Below are 21,253 nucleotides of genomic sequence, written 5' to 3'. Positions count from 1 at the left end.
AAGAAGGAAAAGAGTTCCTTAATAGGAAAGGGAGGGAAGGCAGCATAGTATAACCCAATCTGATCAGATCTCAGAAGCTAAGCAGGGTCAGCCCTGGTTAGTATTTGGATGGGAGACCACCAAGGAATACCAGGGTTGTAACACAGAGGCAGGCAATGGCAAACCACCTCCGAACGTCTCTTGCCTTGAAAATCTCATAAGGGTTCGCCGTAAGTCGACTGTGACTTGACGGCACTTTACACACACACGCAAATAGGAAAGGGGGGGTGAAAAAAGAAGAAACACTTTTGAAATCCAAAATAGCATGGGCATGAGGAGCTCCAAAGAGAGCCTGCCCAAAACACAGGGCTGGTCTGAGAACAGAGTCAGAAGTTGGCCAAGTCTGTATTGGGTGGGAAAGAGTGAATGAGCTGATGTAATAATCTCTGCTTGACAGCTCACGCCATAATAAATGTGTTAGTCCTTCCTCAAAGTGCCACAACTCTTTTTTTAAAAATTTTTTTTAACTAGGACAAGCACATTGGCTAAGTGCCTTTTATTCCAGGCTTGTTTAATGATAATTTGATTTCACTTGTTCACTGTTGTCTCTCTTTTTTCGCCTGACCGAGAAGCCAAGTTATCTACCTGGATCTCTCTCCCTCTCTCTCCCTCTTTCTTTTTGCCTTGGCTCCTGCAATGCAATTCAAGCAACATTTAAACTATCACTCCAAGCATATTTATTTTCTGCATTTATGTCCAAGGGTTTAATAAAAAGAGCGAGAGCAGCCAGGTGAAACTTAGCCAGGAATAAATGTTCATCCAAGTGTTTTACTAGAAGAAGTATTCGATTGGGATCTTAAGAACGATAAACGGGAACTCAAACATAGTTCCAATTAAAATCCAATAATTTTTTTTATGGGACATGATTTCCCTTTTGATTTTGGATTACTGAGGCATATGAAATTCTTCTCACTCTCCCTTCAGTTTGAAATCTTAAATGGCAGAATTCATAAACACTAGATTCAATGTAAACTCCCTTAGACTTCATAGCTGTTTACAAAAGTATTCCCGCGATCAACCTGGAGAGCCTAGGGTGATGGTTCACTTCTAAACAATGGTTCTGGGACAAATTTTCTCCTCTAGGGAAGCTTTTTACATTCACGCAGCTGCCATGCTGTAGAGGATTGTGAAAGACGCTCTGAGGCAATTCATGTGGGCACTGGCCAGACCTGCGGGTTTCCAGGATCACCCCCTATGAAATCTAGCGCACACCTAATGCTCCTGTGGTCACGCTTTGCAGAGAAAGATTGCTAGTCATGGGGAACACTTCAGGAAAACCCAACCTTGTACCAAAAAGATGGGTTCCATGTTTCATGAAGCAGAGCCAACAAAATCCACATTCAAATGTGCCACAAGTTGCATGCAAGCAGACAGCTCTATGTCACAAAAGCAGCAAATCAAATGCATATAATATACAGACATGTATACACTATATTGCGTATGACTTAAATCAGGGGTGTCAAACATAAGGCTCGAAGGCCGAATCCGGCCCCTTGAGAACTCTTATCAGGCCGTCAGCCATCCGATGTAGCACCCCCCCCCCGCCACTCCTGATCTGGGCTGTTAAATAAAAGAAAGATTGTTAAATAAAATAAAATATGTAAGAGTGTTATTGTTTTAAGCATATTTGTATTTTAAGTTAAAAAATAAGATCATTAATTGGTTTTGCCTGTGTCTTCTATAAAGTTCGTATCTCCGGTACCTGGAATTAAATTTTATGGTACACATGGCCTGGCCCAACCAAGTGGCATTTATGTCACCTCTGGCCCTCGTAACGAGTTCAACACCCCTGACTTAAACGATATTGGTTCCATTTAACATCTAGGAACACTGAGGTACAGCAATAACAGACTAGCCCAGCATCAATGAAATGCACTTATGGCACAAAATGGCAGCCATGGGGGGGGGGCTGATGGCAGGAAAATGGCACCAATATTAATGGAACCTTTGCCAGTGTGTGCCTTCATAGCATCATAAATATGTTCTTTCCGGAAATGTTGGAGTAAAAAAAAAGGCTTGGGAAACAGCATGCTGAGGGTGGTAAACATCTAGAATGGTGATGATTAGAGCATGATCTTGTGTAAAAGTGCTTAAGTTCGGAAGCAGAGGAAAAGGAACATAAGAAAGGCCCTGCTGGATCAGACCAAGGCCCATCAAGTCCAGCAGTCTGTTCACACAGTGGCCAACCTGGTGCCTCAAAGAAGCCACAACCAAGAAAAACCTCGGTGCGGAAGCAGTCTGGGTCTCCAACCCCCATTCCTTACCAAGTTATAAAACTATCTGAATAGATTAAAGCTAATAGCTTTTTTCCACTTGAAAATGTGACAAGCACATAGATAAAGACTGTACGCCACAAGGAACAGGAGGGCCAAATAACTGAAAGAGGAAGTGTAGAGAAGCTGGATCGGAGATGCTTTTAAAGGAATTAATCCAGGATCTCCTTTGTGCTAATCCTACACGGTTGGCCTTTTACCCTCAAAGAAAGCTGCAGTTGCTGCTGTTTTAGGACTGGCTCCAACATTTACTTGCATGAAATTCTGGTATATTTTGGAGAAAAGGAAACATCCTGGCCGGGTGCTCATGATTATAAGTGGCTTTACTGTAGAAACCTAAACATGCTTCTTCCATAATCTAAGGTCATAGGTATATCACAGGCTTAAACTGGTTTACTGATCCTTCTCCCTAGAGAATCCTGGGAATTGTAGGAGCACAGTGAATTTTCAGCAGCTTTACTGAACCACAGGATTCTTTGTGGAAACCATGACACACAGCAATTCGGGTAAATTAGCTTAATTTTAAGGGAGAAAAAATCTAGAAAACTCTTGAAGGAAACAGATCAGGAAGGACAACATCCCTTTACAGTTTTTTAAAATGTTCAACTCCTCTACACATGTGGGGTCCCAACTGACCTCACAAACGTGCAGTTATTTACAGCTATTGTTTATATTGTTTTATAAAATAAAAAAAAATAGTTAAAAATACTGTCCCTCCAAGCCTGTGCCACTTTATATTCCATGTAATCTCCTACAATAAAGGGTCAATTGTTCTGAGGCATTACATTCTCCTATGGTTGCCAACTGCCAGGTAGTAGCAGGAGATCTGCTAATTCAACTGATCTCCAGCCGATAGAGATCAGATCACCTGGAGAAAAATGGCCGCTTTGGCAATTGAACTCTATGACACTGAAGCCCCTCCCCTCCCCAAACCCCACCCTCCTCAGGCTCCACCCCCCAAAATATCCCACCGGTGGCGAAGAGGGACCTGGCAACCCTACATTCTCCTCCCTTAAATAAATGTATGGGTTTCATTAAAAAGGGATAATGGACAGCAGAAAACTAAACTTTGTACATCCAAGGTATGATCCCAACAGAGTAAAAAGTTTCATGTAACTATACAATGGCCACTCTATATTAATATAATAGTTAAGATCAAATTCAGTGTATATTTCTTTATTCATACTTCCAGTTAGTTTTGAGTTCAAGGGAAGAGTGATTAGGGTTCTGTAAGAACCCTTCAAAATATGGGTTGACAAGCAGGGACCAGTAAACAACTTGCCGTCCCATTCTCCCAACCTTTGATTGTTCCTCTTTCCCCCCACTTCTGTCAGTGTCTCTCTCCCTCCTTCCACCTGCTCTCTTACTTTCTGTCTCCCCCTCTCTCTCTCTCCCATGCCTACTGTTACTCCTGCCCTCTTTCAGCCTCCCTCATCCCACCACTTTCTCTCTCTCTTTCTACCTTCCCGCACCCCATCACTCTCCTTTTCTGCATTAACAGCAGTGGCTTGCTTGGCAGCTTCACAGTGGCTTGGTGGCAGTGACTTGCCCACCTTCCCCCAGCAGCTTTGCTATCTCAGCAGTGACGGCAGCTCACCTGACCCCCTGGCAGCTGCTCACTGGACCTTTGCCTGTGTGTGTACAGATGACACTCTTTTTTTGGGGGGGGGGAATTTAACTCCCCAATGGTGTTTTTTTCCATTTTCAGATTTTTCTGCAAACCTGGAGGATCCCCTAAGTTTGCAGAATGATCTGTTTCCTGTCAATGTGGGCCCAATCCACAGATTTAAGTATCCGCAGACTGGGCCCACACTTGACTATTTGATATATGATAACCAACCCTGCCTAGATATTACCCTTGTACAGTTGTCCCCGTGCTAAAAACAGTAACACATAATACAATTTCATTTAATTTGAGTCATTGTTAAGTACATCTTGTTTTTAACTACTTAATTTGGCCTCAATATCAGAATAATAAAGTGCTTTTAATAAGCATAGAAGGGTTTGCAAAGTTTATAAAACTGGGTTGCGTCACTTATAAATGAGTCAACAGTTCTTATTGTACTGGGACTTCTAGGAGCTTTAAAAGCTGTTCTTTTGAAGAACAAAACTTACTAAAATCATAAGAACTGCATTCCTTGAACATTATTGTGATGCTCTGCTTTATGAGTTCGCCACCCTGCAACTACCCAAGGGGAAAATTCAGGAGCCCAGACTAGGCTCTATGCTGTTTTTTGAACCTTTGTCTTTGGAAACCTTAGTCTGAAGTAACCCATGAACAGATCCGTCAATATGACTTTTGCCCTGAGGGTTATAAAATTCTAGGCAATCAGCCAATATTTGGGTTAATTTTTCCACGGCCACATTAATAGGAAATGAACTACAGCAACAGCAGAGAAGAGAAGCATGGTAGGACCCTGCTCCAAATCCTGCAAAACCATCCACGAGAGCCAGAGACTCCGTAAATGTACACAGTCTTGCTGGGATGGTTTCAGGGCTGCAAGGACTGAAGGAGACTCCCGTTAAAGCAAGCCTCATAAGTTAACCCTTCGCCTGGCTCCCAATCCATCAATTTTTTGGCATGAGGTTAAGAGCACATTCTTGAGGGGGGCCCTGAAAGTGGTTTGGAGGCGGCATGACCCCGCACTAGCGCAAGTGCCCAGCATGGTGTAGTGGTTAAGAGCAGTGGTTTGGAGTGCTGGAGTTCTGATCTGGAGAACCGGGTTTGATTCCCAACTCCTCCACATGAGCGGTGGAGGCTAATCTGGTGAACTGGATTGTGGGGAGGGGAAGGGAAGGTGACTATAAACCAGTTTGAGTCTCCCTTAAGCGGTAGAAAAAGTCGGCAAATAAAGACCAACTCTTCTTCTTATCACGTAATAAGGAACACTTACGCTGGCACAGGGGACATTCCTGTCAGTGCCTGGGCACTGCAGAGCTGCGCGGGGCTCCCCCGCTGGCACAGCCTCTCTGGGAACTAAATCCCAGAAGAGAACAGCGGCACTGGTGGGGGTGGGGGGTCGTTCCGGCGCATTCCCAGGGGCGGAGCTGATTTTTTAAAAAAAACTCTGACATGCGCAGATTTGTTTTAAAGATTGTAAGTAGGCCTAATGTTATTAGGATTCTGCATAAGCAATGCAGAATCTAACTCCCTGTGTGGACTTTTTTTGCTTTAACTGTATAAAATATTTAAGAAAATGATAATTGTTCACATTAAGGCCCTATATGCATTTTACATTATTCGATGTAGTCGGATTTATGAAGCCCACAGTGAACATGTCATCCAGGTTTGCTATAAATGGGATTTAACATCCTCTTCTCAGAAGAAGGCCACCCTCCAGGTACTAGCTGGAGACCTCCTGCTATTACAACTGATCTCCAGCCAATAGAGATCCGTTCCCCTGGAGAAAATGGCCGCTTTGGCCACTGGACTCTATGGCATTGAAGTCCCTCCCCTCTCTAAACCCTGTCCTCCTCAGGCTTCACCCCAAAAACCTTCTACCAGTGGTGAAAAGGGACCTGACAGTGACAACCCTAAGAAGAAGATATTGAAACTTGGGGCTTACCCCTCAAAGCAACATTATAAGTTTGATCCTGCACCAAGAGAAATTGGATTCTCCTATTCACTCTCTCCTCTCCCCTTCTCACATCCTCCCACGCCCAATGGTAAGTCAGATTTCTTTGCAGAAAGTGCATAACTGCTTCCATTTTAAATAAGGGGATAGGCCTTGGTAATAGATTATCTGTATCATGTTTCTTCAAGAGGGCAGAAAATTAACAGAACATAGCATCGACCTCAGAATCCAACTTCCAAAGAGTCTCGGCATCATTCTAGTTCTTATGAAAAAAAGTGTGTGGAGAAGACCAGATGAAATCTTGTAGCCTGGGGGATTTGCAGAATAATTTTTCCAGTGGACAGGAGGGAGAGTTTCCATGTCTTGTACAGCTGTTTGGATGGAATGGTTTAATCCATAACTGGGTCTAGTTCTGCAGGTCCTCTGGAGCCCTCCTGGCTGCCCTTCGGTTAAAGGAAATTATGTTTATTGTGGGCTCAGCACATTTCCTCGTAGGCTGCTCACTGACTGCCTTTTGCTCAAATGTTTGCAGACTTCGTTTTGCTCTGTCCACCTAGAACTAATACATATTTGGTTCTGCGACTTCAGTTATTGTGTGCCAAGAGATCAGGGTTTCCGGGTCCCTAACCTCTTTGCCACCAGCTGGAAGTTTTGGGGGTGGAGCCTGAGGAGAGCAGGGTTTGGGGAGGGGAGGGACTCCAATGCCATAGAGTCCAATCGCCAAAGCTGCCATTTTCTGCAGGTGAACTGATCTCTATCAGCTGGAGAGCCGTTGTAATAGCAGGACATCTCCAGCTAGTACCTGGTGGTTAGAGCAACCCAAATAAACACCTCTGCACTGATACCTAAGGTAAGGAAGATAGCTGTTATTGCCAGAGATTCCTGCACTAACAACACTGACAATGCTAGTGAAATGACAAGGTGTATTTGTGCATCACAGAATAGCAAAGGACTAACAAATATTTACAATAGATACAAAAAAATTATTTCAATAGTCCACATAGGTACAAAGTTCCAAAGAACTGCTGCAATGGCAATGTTGCAAAGGCTTTTCTTGATTAAAGGTGAACAGGAAGACAATCGTTTCTTTTTTCTTCTTCAGTTCCGTTCAGTGTAATTTCTCAATGCATGCACACAAGTACATCCAAATATGATTCTTTTTCTCCAATTCAGGATGAAAGAGCAACTATGTAAATTTCAATAAGTAAATTCCAATACAGGATTCATTGTATCGATTGCATAGTTGCACTGACGTTTCTAGTAAATGAACTGTTCCCAGTGGGATACTACAAGAATGAAAGTTGCTCTTTCATCCTGAATGGGAGAAAAGGAATCGTATTTGGATGTACTTGTGTGCATGGATTGAGAAATTACATTGAACGGAACTGAAGAAGAAAAAAGAAACAATTGTCTTCCTGTTCACCTTTAATCAAGAAGAGCCTTTGCAACATTGCCATTGCAGCAGTTCTTTGGAACTTTGTACCTATGTGGACTATGGAAATAATTTTTTTGTATCTATTGTAAATATTTGTTAATCCTTTGCTATTCTGTGATGCACAAATACACCTTGTCATTTCACTAGCATTGTCAGTGTTGTTAGCTGTTATTGCCAGAGATTCCTGCAGTACCTGATGGTTGGCAACCCTACAAGAGATCTCTTGGTGTCTTGTGACTAATGAATACAATAATAATTCAAGGCCAATGTGAATCCAAACAACCCACCCAGAGATAAGTGGCCTGCTGTCCATCTGTATGATTCACTGCTCTGGCCTTCCTTCCAGTAACTCTCTGCTGGTCTCAGAAATAGTTTTTTGTGCATCTTAGCAATGAGTGTTGTTTCAATCATTAAATTGTTCCTGGCCTGCATGCAGAGGAGGCTGCCCATTGCATCTCTGCATGAGGCAATTCTCTGGCTTAGTCTCTTTCCAATCAAGATGCACAATCCAGAAAGGGAATCATGCAGAAATACAAGGAATGGACACTTCCTGCTTTCACAAACACTTTTGGGGAGTATATGCACGAGTTTTGCTTCCAATTCATAGTGCACCTCCACTCTCTGATGTTAGTCCACCTCTTCTTCTGCATCTAAGCAACCAGAGAGGGAGAGAATGACTGGGGGTGGGAGCAGAGGTGGAACCAGTCAAGACTCACATTGCCAGGTTTGGGGCCTCCATCACTGAAGTCTCACAAGAGCTAACATTCGGCGATGGAGTCTTGCCTTAAAACAAGAGGTTCCCTAGAGAAGAGAAGGAGAGCTGTGAGAGCCAGGCTAGTAGGCTCTTTAAGGAATGGTGATTTTGCGAGGTCATCCTTTCCTCTCCTTCGCAAGTGTGGGGCTCCTTCAGAGGCTGCCAAGAAGCTCAGCCTTAGGGTGGCCATTCTGCCTCTCAGGGCCAAACTAGATATTATATGTGTTTTAATTAACTGGCCTTTTGTTGCCCTCAGTCAGATGGCAGCTGCTGGAAATAAGTCCTCCAAGTGCTGCAGGGGCCTAATTTGGATCAGTACCAGAACACCGAAGGAGGGGGGGATTCAACCTTCACCTGTGCTCTTTTCTTTACCCAGAAAAGTCCCAGGGAGCATTATTTGCCTCACTAGGCGGCTGCATGCACAATAAATACATGTGCAGCACACAGAGAAGGCAAATAATGCAATGACAGTCAAGTCAAAGAAAGCCCAAACAAATTTGTTTAAAAATGTAATATGTCGTTGGGTCATTAGACTACGGTCTGTTTAGGGTATGTTGGTGGTAAAGGCTGTGTTGGAATGATTTGCTGGAATCATACCAGTGCTGAGGGGACAACCATACTGGGAAGACCATTGCCTTCTGTGCCCCGCTGGAAGGCCTTATCTGGTTGAAACAGGATGCTGGACCAAGTGGACCATTAATCTGATCCAGCATGGCTTCTCTTATATTCTCTTGCTAACAGATGTGTTATTGCGAGGTTCCCTGAATCAAGATGTGGCCTACTTGATCCCAGCTATTGGTGTTCACCTCTTCCTTCCTGTAATGGGGGCACATGGGGCTCCTTATATCAGAATGTGGAGCAGCTTGGCTATTTAAAAACTGAAGCGCCTTTTTTTAAGAAGTAAAAGGCTGGCAAGCAATGTCACACATATGAACACAGTACTCCGCAGTTGCCCGAGCCTCTTAATTAAAAACAACAACAAAACTATATGTTATGAATTCTACATATATTGAATTTCATAGGAGCAATAAATACAACAGGTGGTATACTTCAGGGCAATCTGGCATTGTGCCTGATAATATAACATTGTCCCACTCACATGCCGCTCTCTTTTGAGACACCCACACAGCTACGAAATGGGTGCTTATAAGACTTGTTAGAGATCAGATTTTCTACCAGCTGTTAAATGTTTTAAGAGAATGTTCCCAAACTGAGCAGCTCTTGCTTAGAGCTAAACACTTGCAGCCTAACGTTTGCTTGTGAACTCTTTGTGGTCACTGGCCGAAACTCTGTGGAATCCTAGAATATTCGCCAATACTCTAATGGCGGCAGAGAAAGAGTAAGTGCCATCCTAAGCAGAGTTATACCCTTGTGAGCCCACTGACTTTAACAGCCCATTCCTGAGGGGAAGGGCTGAGCCAGTGGCTGGAGGTGCCACCACCTAAAAGGTGGCATACATCGAGGTGAGGGCAAAGGGGGCGTTCCCGGCTTAAAAGCCCCCCTGGGGCTGTCAGGGAGCCAGCGGGAAGCTGAGCTGGTGTTCCAGAACTGCACTGAGAGGCCCGATGCCAGCATCTGTGCCAGTCTTGCAGGCACAAGGGGCACGGGTGCTGGCACACGGGGCACGGATGCTGGCGTGGGCCCCTGCGCGCCTCCTAAGGACTTTCAGCCCTTAAGGTCAGGAATGGGCTGTAACAGATTTAGAAAAGTATAACTCCGGATAGGATTGCACTGTTTGTCATAGAAGGAGAGCCAGTGTGGTGTAGCGGTTAGTAAGGCTATTTCTGAAACTTTAGACTGAATTTCACAATTAGATCAGGATTGTTCTCCTTCGGACTGTCCATCAGATCTGATGAGTGTCTGACCAAATCCCCTTCTACCCGCCCACAGAGACCTCAGACACTGAGAAAAATGTTTTTCTAGGAGCTACAGGAACGCATTTGTGCGATCTTGCACTTCAGAGACCTTGGAAGACGGGCTCCTATGTGTACTGCAATTGTAGCCTTGCACGTTCACTTTCATAGAACTTAGCCACCACCCTCTAAGAGCTGAGGGCTGAACTAGGTGAGAGGGCAATGAAAACTTTCAAGGGTAGAGCACTGTTGCCTTTGAGAGACACCTCTCCTCTCTGCGCTGCAGTGGTGCCAACCAGAATCAGGCCCTGCGGTACAATTAGACCGAGTTCCGCTGTAAAAACTCACTCCTAAAAAAATAGCAGGGCATCCCTAGTGCATCTCAGGGGGATGCCCTAGTTTCTTGTTCATCTCTGCAGCTGCAACTTACATTTCCAAACATTGGCAAATGTTAACCTGGCTGTTGTAGACAAATAAAGGGCTACACAATTATATTCTTGTGGTATTGATGTTACATGGTTAAGCAAAACAACCTGAGACCCTGAAGAGGTCTGAGGATACAATACTGACTTCGATGGACCAAGGGTCTGGTTCGATATAAGGCAGCTTCATGTGTTCAAGTTCAATTGTTTCTTTTAGCTTACTATCAAACCCAACAGATAGCATACTTTAACCATTTCCCCAAAACATCCTGCTCTTACACAGCACCACCATATATGTAGAAAGTCAGCATTTACTTGCCCACATGCTGGGCATTTTTCAAAATGCCCCACACAACACAGGCTCAACATTTTAAAAAGACAAAACACTGTCATCAAGCAAAACGATAATTAACAGCAGTTCTTGCTACAATCATAAAAGCATAAATCTAAAACTGAACGACAATTTCAGCACCAACAGCGGAGACTGGAAAATAGCTTCATTTAAGGATGAAAGACAGCCTGCAAAGGCAGCGTTTTGCTTAATCGTTGTGTCCCTGTTGTCAAAAGCAATCTTTGAATTCTCTCTCTACAAACACCAGCTCCGTCACATCCAAATGTGACCAGGAGCCTTTGCCCTTTGTCCCTGAAACTGGGTAGTTTCATCTGGCATGGATTCTACAACGGAGGGCACACAGACAAAATAGCTACTAATAAAAGAAACTTCTTTTACACATCTTTGTTACGCAACGGTGTCATTAGCTTGAAACAGACATTAAAAACAACTACAACAGATAAACAGTGGAGGGGAGGGCAAAAAAGGTAAACATAAGTTTTCTGACAGCTTAAAGATCCCCCCATGGCCAGTATTTAGGTTGAAACACATTTTTATAGTTGGCTAGTAAATTCCTGAAAAAAAACAGCAACGTTTATAATGGAAACGCAAGAGACACGTATAAAATACCACAAGTGGGACCCACTATAATTAAAAGTCTCCAGTTCCCATTCCTGTTAATGAGCTTTTTATATTAATGGGTGGTAGTAGTGGTGCCACATCCTCTGGGATAAAAGGTACTTATTTTAAGGGGGGGGAGGGAATGACACCCTCCATTCAGACTATTATCTTAAATATAAAAATAACCTCATTAATGCAGGCAAAAATCGCAAACCTAGTCCCTTTAGAATGTGAGAAGACCACAGGAATCCCATGTGACCTTGGCCTGCTTCTGCATTATTGGAAACAGCTGTGCCTGCTGGTAACCTCAGACCATTTCCAGATTTGACAGTGAGAAAAGAAATTTCACAACCTCTTTCGTTAATCCAAGTTTCTCCGAATGAACTTCGAAACAAGGCTTTGCCCTTTTGCTTTGTCCCTGCCTAGCAATCAATAACGCGAAGTATACAAACAAATAGGCTCTCAGACAATGGCTGAAGTTGCCGGATGCCACATCCATATGTAGCTCCGTCATTTCTGCTTCGATTCCCACCCCACCGTACACTTGCCAAGCAATTGCTTCAGATCATCTGGGAGCTGAAGACGAAAGAAAAACAAGCAAGGAGCAAGTTGTCTAGGTAGACAGCCCTTGGCACAAAGTCTAAAGGAAATGCGAGGTATCAGTAGCAATGATTGTGGGCCATTCAGGGACTGATGAGGACCCAAAGGATGTGTGATTGGTGGGACATTCTCTGGGAGGGGCTGTGGCTCAGTGGTAGAGCATCTGCTTGGCATGTAGAAGGTCCGAGGTTCAATCCCTGGCATCTCCAGTTAAAGGGACTAGGCAGGTAGGTGATGTGAAAGACCCCTGCCTGAGACCCTGGATAGCAGCTGCCAGTCTGAGTAGACAATACTGACTTTGATGGACCAAGGGTCTGATTCAGTATAAGGCAGCTTCATGTGTGTTAATGTGTGTCCCTTCCTAGGTCTCCTAACAGTTCAGACAAGGCTTCTCTGATATGGCTACTTACACTTGGCGCTCTGTTCGCAGTTCTAAGACATAAGCCTTGATGGCCCAATTCAGTCATCTCTCTGCTTTAAGGGTCACACGGCTGGTCTTTTAAGGCATTGGTGGCCACAGCCTGACCAGGACATTCTGATACCTGTCTCTTATGTGTGTCAACAACTCATGGAAAGAAAACAGGACCAGAAAATTATTTTCAATGAGAAGTTATGAAATCCCCCATAGATATTGCAACCAAGCCTCCATGCCAAAAAAAACCCCTGTATAATCTGCACAGTCCCAGGCTATACCACCACCACCCTGCCAATAAACTGCATGGGATAAACTGTAGGGTCTAACTGAGATTATGTGAAGCAGAAAGGCCTCTGTCTAGGGTCTTTTATACATGGCTGTTTCCCTCGCAGTCACCCCTCCAATGACTTCGGGACTTTGTTTTGACTATGCATGCTGTTTCTGACTGTCAGAGGTTGCCTCGCTTCCCCCTGTTTCCCCACATTTTGGCTGTGTTTTCAAATTCGTGATAAAACAGGTCCCTGAAAACCCAGGCAAAAACGCACAGATATGCGGGGGGAGCGAAGCGACCTCTGACAGTTAGAAATGGCATGCATACATAATCAAAACTAAGACCCGAAGTCATCGGACAGGTGATGGCGAGGGAAACCGCCATGTATAAAAGGTGTAGGTCAGGAACCTAGGAATCAGCCTTGACACACTTACAGACTGAGTCAATCCAAAACTAAGAATCAAAACATGAGAGCCTGAAGTTCTGTCATAAGGACCCCTAAGTAAGGGGGTGTTTAGCTCTTCATCCATGCTGCGTCTCTCACCAACCCCTCCAATCCAATTTGGCTCTGAGTGTGCACATCTGTCTTTCAGTCATTTGCCATGACAGCTAAATGAAACCTCCACGATCAGAAGCAGTATACATCTGCTTAGTATCCCACTTAGTATCCCACTGTACAAGAAACTGGCAAGCAGGAATATAATTAAAAACATTAGGTTGATGAATGAGGGCTCTTCTTAAGCACTGTGCATGCATCTAGATCCCAGTGATAACATGTTTGGTTCTCGAGGTTCGCCAAATTTGATGTTACTAGAGAACAGCCATGTGCACAATCCTTTCTAAGCCATTTTTACAATCTTTTTAAGAGCCACAGTAGTGTGTGTTTGTGTTTAAATAAGTTACACTGGAAAGCAACATTCTTTGATCCAAGATCCTAAAGGGGGAATTTATTGGTGACTAAAGAATTAGGGATTTTAAAAAAGAAATCTGATCTGTGCGTTCCAGGCAGCAAATCTGCAGACCGCCTAAAAAGCCTCCTTCCTGCCTAGGGGACTCTTGCTGTATGTTATGTTTATATCTATGGAAATTTCACGTAATGCAGGGCAACACTGCTTGCAGAGTGGATGTGTCATTAGGTCCAGGGAGAGAGACATTTTTGTGGCACTTTGAAGCTCTCCCAGGTTTTTCTTTGAAGGTTCCTCAGCTGGAGGTTGTTTCTTTTAAAAATCTCAGAAGCGTAATTTTCTTCCCAGGATCTTTTTAAAAAAATGATTAATGCAGACTCTGGGATATTTGTTCTTAGTTACCTGTGAGACAGAGGGGTAGCTGGAAGTAGGATTTGATTCCACACCGTCTCCTCACAGGCTTAAAAATGTGGACTTTAATACCCATTTGGATTATAGCCACTGCCAAGTAGGAAGCCTTATATGAAGCGGGAGATCTCAGGATTCTGACACAACTAAAGACCAAATCCAAATTTCTGTATGTAAGATGTGAAACTAAGGACCTAACTACATGTCAAATTTCCTTTGCATCCTCACTGGATCCTGGTAGCTAGAACATAAGAACATAAGAAAAACCATGCTGGATCAGACCAAGGCCCATCAAGTCAGGCAGTCTGTTCACACAGTGGCCAACCAGGTGCCTCTAGGAAGCCCCCAAACAAGATGACTGCAGCAGCACCATCCTGCCTGTGTTCCACAGCACCTAAGATAATAGGCATGCTCCTCTGATCCTGGAGAGAATAGGTATGCTTCATGAACTAGACATGAGCCGCAATTCCCAATCACGCAAAGGGCTGGTTAGGATGTGACCACATGAAACGGGGGCTTAAGAATCCTGCCCACCTGTGTTGCTTCCCAAATGGAAGCATTCCCACAGGAACTACATGCTCCTTTAGGGAAATCAGATGAAAAAAGGAACAGGAATCCTTAGGAAAACAAACAGCACCTCCCCAGGTCTATTGAGAAAATGGCATGGGGGGGGGGGAGAGAATTAATCTCACTTTCTCCATGCTGTATGAATCCCCTCCCCAAGACTGATCACCCACACCCACACACTTGGGAATTAAGTTCCAAGCACAGAACTCACACCGCACTGGTCTGATTGCCAGGACCCAGGAAGGAGGTGAGAAAATAAACATGTATTTGGAAAAAGGGGGGAAAGGCCAGTGAAAGAAGAGGTAGAGACTGATCCAAGTTCTTCAGAAGGTAGTGCAAAAGAAATATGGCTACTCTGGGTGCAGCCGCTTGTCCCATTTTTTCCCTTTCCCTTTAGCAAACCTGCCAAATCTGTAGCACTACAGACAGACAGACAGACAGACAGACAGACAGACAGACAGACAGACAGACAAAAGAAATGTCCACCAACAGTGATGATGCATTTAGCAGACCACTTTCAAACTCCTTACAGGCTCTTCTGTCTCTAGCCAGAGAGCAGCAGAGAAGAAATAACCTGCCTACCTTCCTGACTGTAGCCCAGAAGTCTCATGTACAGTCTCCAGTGTTATTGCATTGCTTCAGCTGCTATTACATCACCCTTCCAGTTATGTCATGGCCGCATGGGGATCGTTACTAGCTTTGCAGTGTAACAACATTTAAAGAAACAGGAAATGTCCCATATGGAAGCTCAGACAAGCCAGAAGCAGCACAGGAATGCAGCTGCTCCTCTGGGTGGAAGGGAAATTTTCTGGTGGAAGGCCCGTTTAACTCCTGAATGCCCTGTAAGAGGGCATTATTTGCATTCGCAATGAAAAAAAAAATGCTTCAGCCACTTTAGCAGACATTCTGAGGTGTCATTTGGTAAGCCAGAATTTCAACAGGAAGAAGGATGTTTGCCCTAGATACTTTAAAACAAATTTATACAGAATCACACTTGTACCTTTCAATGCACAGATAACATTCCTAATCTCCTAGCCATGGTCTAGGGATCAGGAATATGTACCAGGACCGCACATACCCTTCCCTTCCCGAAATGCAAACCCTTTCTCCTTCCCCCTTCCAGTGTTTATAAAGTATCATTACACCAACATTATTAATATCATCAGCTTCGAACCCCATTAAAAACACATTTGCAACCTTAAGTTCTTCCTACAAATGGGAAAACTCTCCTAAGCTTCCCTAACAATCCAGCATGAACAAAGCAAGCTTTTTGAACAAGAAGAGTGGCCATTAGAGCTGAATTTTGCCTTCTTAGAGAGCTTTGAACACCATGGCATACCAAAACTGGGCTATTTTATAAGACTTTTGATTGGGTTCATCCCTCCATCCCCCCCCACCAAATATTTAGTCTTAAAACTTTAAAAAGTCTTAAAACTCAAGTAACAGTGCCACTATTTTCCTGGTTTAGATGTTAGTGATTCTTCAGTGATACGATTGTATTGAATTTTTGTACTGAATTTCGGGAGTGTTTTGGGTTTCATGGGCCAGGAGCCAAGGGGGAGAGAGACGAAGCTGGTTCACCAAACAGCTGTTTGGAAGCATCACTTCTAACTTTAGGGGAAAAAATTAAGTGTAGTGATGTTATCAGGAGCCCCATAGGCTCCCTGCATTTCTCCCCTCCACTTGCACCCCTCCTCAACTTATCTGCCTTTTTGATGGACAGCAACAAAGAGACAAAGCAGCTGAGCGAATAGAAAATACATGCTTGTGCTTCCCTCCACTTTTTTCTCCCCACCCCCATTAATTCTAAATTCTACTGAGAGCCAGCGTGGTGTAGTGGTTAAGAGCAGTGGTTTGGAGCGGTGGAGTCTGATCTGGAGAACTGGGTTTGATTCCCCACTCCTCCATATGAGCGGAGGAGGCTAACCTGGTGAACTAGATTTGTTTCCCCGCTCCTACACACGAAGCCAGCTGGGTGGCCTTGGGCAAGTCACAGCTCTGTTAGAGCTCTCTCAGCCCCACCTACCTCACAGGGTGTCTGTTGCAGGGAGGGGAAGGGAAGGTGATTGTAAGCCGGTTTGATTCTGCCTTAAGTGGTAGAGAAAGTCGGCATATAAAAACCAACTCTTCTTCTTCTTCTTCTAAATGACTCAAGCATCCTTCCTGGCTCTTGAATCCATCTTTTAGAAAGTTTTGGACATAACCAATTACTGGAGAACAGCGACGGTACCTTGTCTCCTGGCTGGGGTCTCATCACAGATACACGGTCATAACCTTTCCGCAACAGGATCCAAAGGGCATCCAGCTTTCCCTGCAACGGCAACAAATACATTTTAGTTTGGTATACCATGTACCTCTTTTTTTGATGCTTTGTGAGGATATCTGAAAAACATTCACCTCAGATTGCTCAGACTACTTGATCAAAAAATACAGACAGATACAGTCAAACTGATAGCAGTAGAAAAGAACAAGAGTCCAGTAGCATCTTAAAGACTAACAACATTTCTGGCAGGGTATGAGCTTTCGTGAGTCACAGCTCATTTCTTCAGATAGCTTCTTCTTTGTAGTCAAACTGATAGGAGTCTTAACAACTAGTCTGAGACTAGTGGTTTACATTTTCCAAAGGGTTTTTAAATTAAGAGGCACACTTTATTCTGACACTCTTCCATGTAAATTACTCACAGGGTTTTTGCAGAGCAATTAATATTTTTGTTCGTGTTGATCCCTTTGTGCTTTTTGTGTGTGCAGTGAGGGTTCGACATGAACCCAAAAAATTATAACTGCCTTGCCAAACCTCACTGCATATTTTACTTGAGGAGAATATGGCTGGATATTTTGATTTATGCAACTGAACAAGCCATGGTGGAAACATATAAAAAGCAGAAGGGCTGTAGGTAACTTGCCTAGCTTGCTTATAGCCACTTTGATTTACACATGGTGTACACCAGCATTTACAAGGTGAACATATTATTTTTATTCTTGGTGTAGGGGATATAGTCAATCCCTCAGCCAGCAATCTCACTGGGTGACCCTGGGCCAATTAATGTTGATTCTTGACCAAATCTACCTTACAGGGTTGTTTTAAGGAGAAGGGAAACTATGTAACCTGCCATGAACTCCTTAGAGGATTGGAAGGACAACACTGTAATAAATCAATATGAAAGATGGTTACAGCCTTACTCCAGAATTTTTAGCCCCAATAAAACCTCTTTAGTCATCTTTATGTACATCAAAAGACAGGCTTAGAAATCAGGAGGTTAATTACTGCCTGTCTTCTCATTTCTGTGCTGTTTGTATACACGTTGCATTTTTCAGGATTATCTGCAGGGTTTGGCCCCAGGTAGTACGTTTTCTCAAAACCAGGACTCATACCTTACTCTATCTGCTTTTGGGGTCTGGCTGAAAGGATGTGCAGAGTACATGTGCCACACATGGTATATTCCCTGACTTGCTTATGTAGTGTATTCCCATATGCATTTCCCATGGCATATGGGGTTGGGTGTACATGAGCAATGAAGCCCTGGTTAGCATTGAAACATAGCCACTTTGTGGGAGTCACCTATGAGGCTGGTAGCCTATATCCAGGACTATACAGCTGTGGTGCAGCTGCACAAAAAAGAGGCACACCATGCAAATAATTCAATTTCTTGAAAATCTCAACTTTGATTTATTTCTTGAAAACAAGTTTTTAGTCCCTATTGTTCATGGCTGTGAAACTATCCTTGAAAGTGTGTAGGCAATGCCTGATGAATCTCAGAAGGCAAATCTGGTCTGAGATTGAGGCTTCAGTGCCTCACTCAGTTCCTTGCTCCATGAAATAATTAGCAGCATAAATTATGCAGAAGAAGGAAATCACACAAAGGTGGCCACAGTTTGCTTTACAGGCTGCACAATCCAGCTTTTCTTGTTGCAGAGCTTAGCTTAATTTAGGGCAGAATTTTGGTATTTTTAGCACAGCCCCAATTGCAACAAGGCCCAAACGCTGCTGCAATTTCACTGCTAGATTAAGGAATTCTGCAAGCACAGAGATCCCACATCTGCATTCGTACAGTTGTGGGGGGGAATGAAACATCCAATCAGTTAGGAGTGAGGAAATGACAAATGTGAGACCAAGGCTTCCCAGATTCTGTGGAGTTCCTTTTTTGCAGTCCTACCAAGCCTTTTTGACCATTTTTTTTTTTAAACCACTTCTGATTTGATCTGGCTGATGACACAACATTCAAATTTGTGGCTATTTTGCAAATGATTTAGGAAGGCCAAAAGCAATATAGTACAGCAATGGCAAGCATCATCTGCGGAGAGACACACACGCACACACACACACATTGGCTTCCTTCCTGTGGGGACTTTATAATGTCCTTCCTGTTCCTCGAAAGAAGCCAGAGATCTGCCTCCAAGGAGAATGTTTCCTGCTGAACAGAGGCTACGATGGAATTCAGCACGCTGGAGACCTCTGGACTGCATGGAAGTGGGGGCAGAACAAACGACGGCAGGTTTCACCAAGCACTATGTTCACATGTGAACTGCCATGACCTGACTCTACTGACTGCAGCTCAGTTCAGACTAGGGTTGCCAACCTCCAGGTGGTAGTTGGAGATCTCCCGCTATTACATCTGATCTCCAGGCGACAGAGATCAGTTCACCTGGAGAAAATGGCCGCTTTGGAAGATGGACTCTATGGCATCACACCCCATTGAAGTCTCTCCCCAAACTCCACCCTCTTCAGGCTCCACCCACAAAATCTCCAGGTATTTCCCAATCTGGTGCTGGCAACCCTACTTCAGACATAATGTGAAACTATCATTAAACTAACCATGGTTAGTGAGATGGTCCAAACGTGGGCCACTCCACTGATTATGGTAAGTCAGCATTCATCAGACTAGGATCTGGAATCATGAAGTTGGTTTACTAATCAAAGTTGGTCTTAATTATGGTTTCACACATCATACCAATGCATACATCCTTGTTTGTTCCCCTGCAATATCCTCACGCTCTCCCTGACTACAGAGATGTCTGACCAGGGGGGAGGCAAAGAAACCACTACTTGTTGAGGCAAAGGAGGATTTGAGTGACCATCTGCAAGTCAAATCAGGTTTCACAAATGTAACTGTAGTGAAAGTAAATCATGGTTTCACGTTTCACTTGCACTCAGCCTGTATGTTCGTTAAAAGATTTTTGGCTCTTCTACAAAAGAATACTTGAATATGTTTTTGAAAATGTCACTGTAACTAATTTAGTTAGCTCCCACCCCCCAGTAAAGTTAGCTTTCCTCTCTCATTAAAATTTCTAATAACCCAACAGGAGCCACTTTTTAGAAACTGTGACAGACTGTTCTTAACATGTTGTATCATACCATAATCCTTTACTGATGTTGGTTAGTTCTGTCATGCTTCAGACTGCCTCTTCCTTAATTTATCTGGAATTTAGCCTAACTTTATTGCACTTTACCTTCTCTCGTCATCCCTTGTGTATAACAGCTTAGCCATTCAAATCCCTGACACAGAGAATCACACCCAATTTATAACACCAGACCTCTCTTTGCTCATCTCCTTCTCTTTTTCCCTCTCCTTCCATAATTTCTGGATAAATATGAGGAAAATTGTTTTCTTCCTTTCCATTGCATTTGAGCACGGTCTCACAAAAGCTCATGTTGGAAAAAATCTTGTTCGTCTTTATGGAGTCACTGGACTTTGGTTTGGTTTTGCCCCAGTAAAGTTACCCATCTGGCTCAAATATGAGCTGAGCCAAAGATTCCAGAGAAATGCTGCCAAATCACTTAATTTACATCTAAACTGATGAAACAAAGTTTGTGCTTATCCTGCAAATTTGGTTCATTCCTGGTTTGCAAAACAAATGTAAACCATAGCTTTCTTGCTTGGAAATCATGGCAAACTACAGCTTTCCAAAAACTAGGATTACTTGCTGATTAGTAGAAGTGTGCAAAATTTTTAAAAAGACATATTCAGGGGAACACAGGTCCAGGAATCTCCCACATGACCAATAACATGTTTTCAGTATGCCCTACCGTCTTCCAGGCAGTAATCCATACCCACAATATGAAATACCAATACAATGCCATCAAAGGTTACTGTTGTCAATCTATAATCAGCTTGATATCTGATCACCTTGAATAAAATGTGCTCTCCCCACTCATCTTTTGATTGGAAAGTGAATGAAGGGGAACATGTGTTTCCAGGGATATAATAATAATAAATGTCTACTCTGTATTCAGGATAAAGATGCACCTTAATTGGAGAGTACCACTTAGTGGGAGAAGAGGACCTCCGGATACTGTTTCCAAGGCTCCTGGGCTCTGGGAATTCATACTCTTGTTCTGGCATTTTGACTCGGGCATTCTTGGCCTTCTCTAGTTTAGCCCCTTCTTCTGTAGAGCCTTTTTCTCCCCAGCGAACCTAGAAAAAAGCAACAATAATAGCATTCCATGCAATTTACTCATGATATTGGGCTTCCCTTTCGTTTGATTCCCACAGCCCAAGGTCACCATTTAGAATGGGCCAGGTGTTTTAGTCCAACTCAAGAACACCTTTTGCTCACAGTAATTCACTGGGTCTACCATGGTGCAGAGTGGTAAGCTGGAGTACAAGCTCTGCTCACGACGTGAGTTCAATCCCGACGGAAGTCAGTTTCAGATAGCCGGCTCAGGGTTGACTCAGCCTTCCATCCTCCCAAGGTCAGTAAAATGAGTACCCAGATTGCTGGGGGTAAAGTGTAGATGACTGGAGGAGGCAATGGCAAACTACCCCGTAAACATAGTCTGCCTGGT

The 21,253-nt window shown here is 43.6% G+C and overlaps 1 protein-coding gene across 1 annotated transcript in view; it reads right to left on the bottom strand.

Annotated features, from left to right (window-relative positions):
• ANTXR1 (ANTXR cell adhesion molecule 1) overlaps positions 1–21,253 on the bottom strand; it is a 149,470-nt gene that overhangs the window by 9,876 nt on the left and 118,341 nt on the right. The window contains exons 16-17 of the mRNA XM_056860417.1: positions 20,715–20,882; positions 16,700–16,780 (exon numbers count right to left, since the gene is read on the bottom strand). Of these exons, the coding sequence (XP_056716395.1) occupies positions 16,700–16,780; positions 20,715–20,882 (249 nt within the window). The remainder of the gene's footprint in view (positions 1–16,699; positions 16,781–20,714; positions 20,883–21,253) is intronic.

This window comes from Euleptes europaea, chromosome 14 (assembly GCF_029931775.1).
Source record: "Euleptes europaea isolate rEulEur1 chromosome 14, rEulEur1.hap1, whole genome shotgun sequence".
NCBI classification, from domain to species: Eukaryota; Metazoa; Chordata; class Lepidosauria; order Squamata; family Sphaerodactylidae; genus Euleptes; species Euleptes europaea.
The sequence above is the reverse complement of the archived record's forward strand: the minus strand, read 5'-3'. Positions and strand labels throughout refer to the sequence as shown.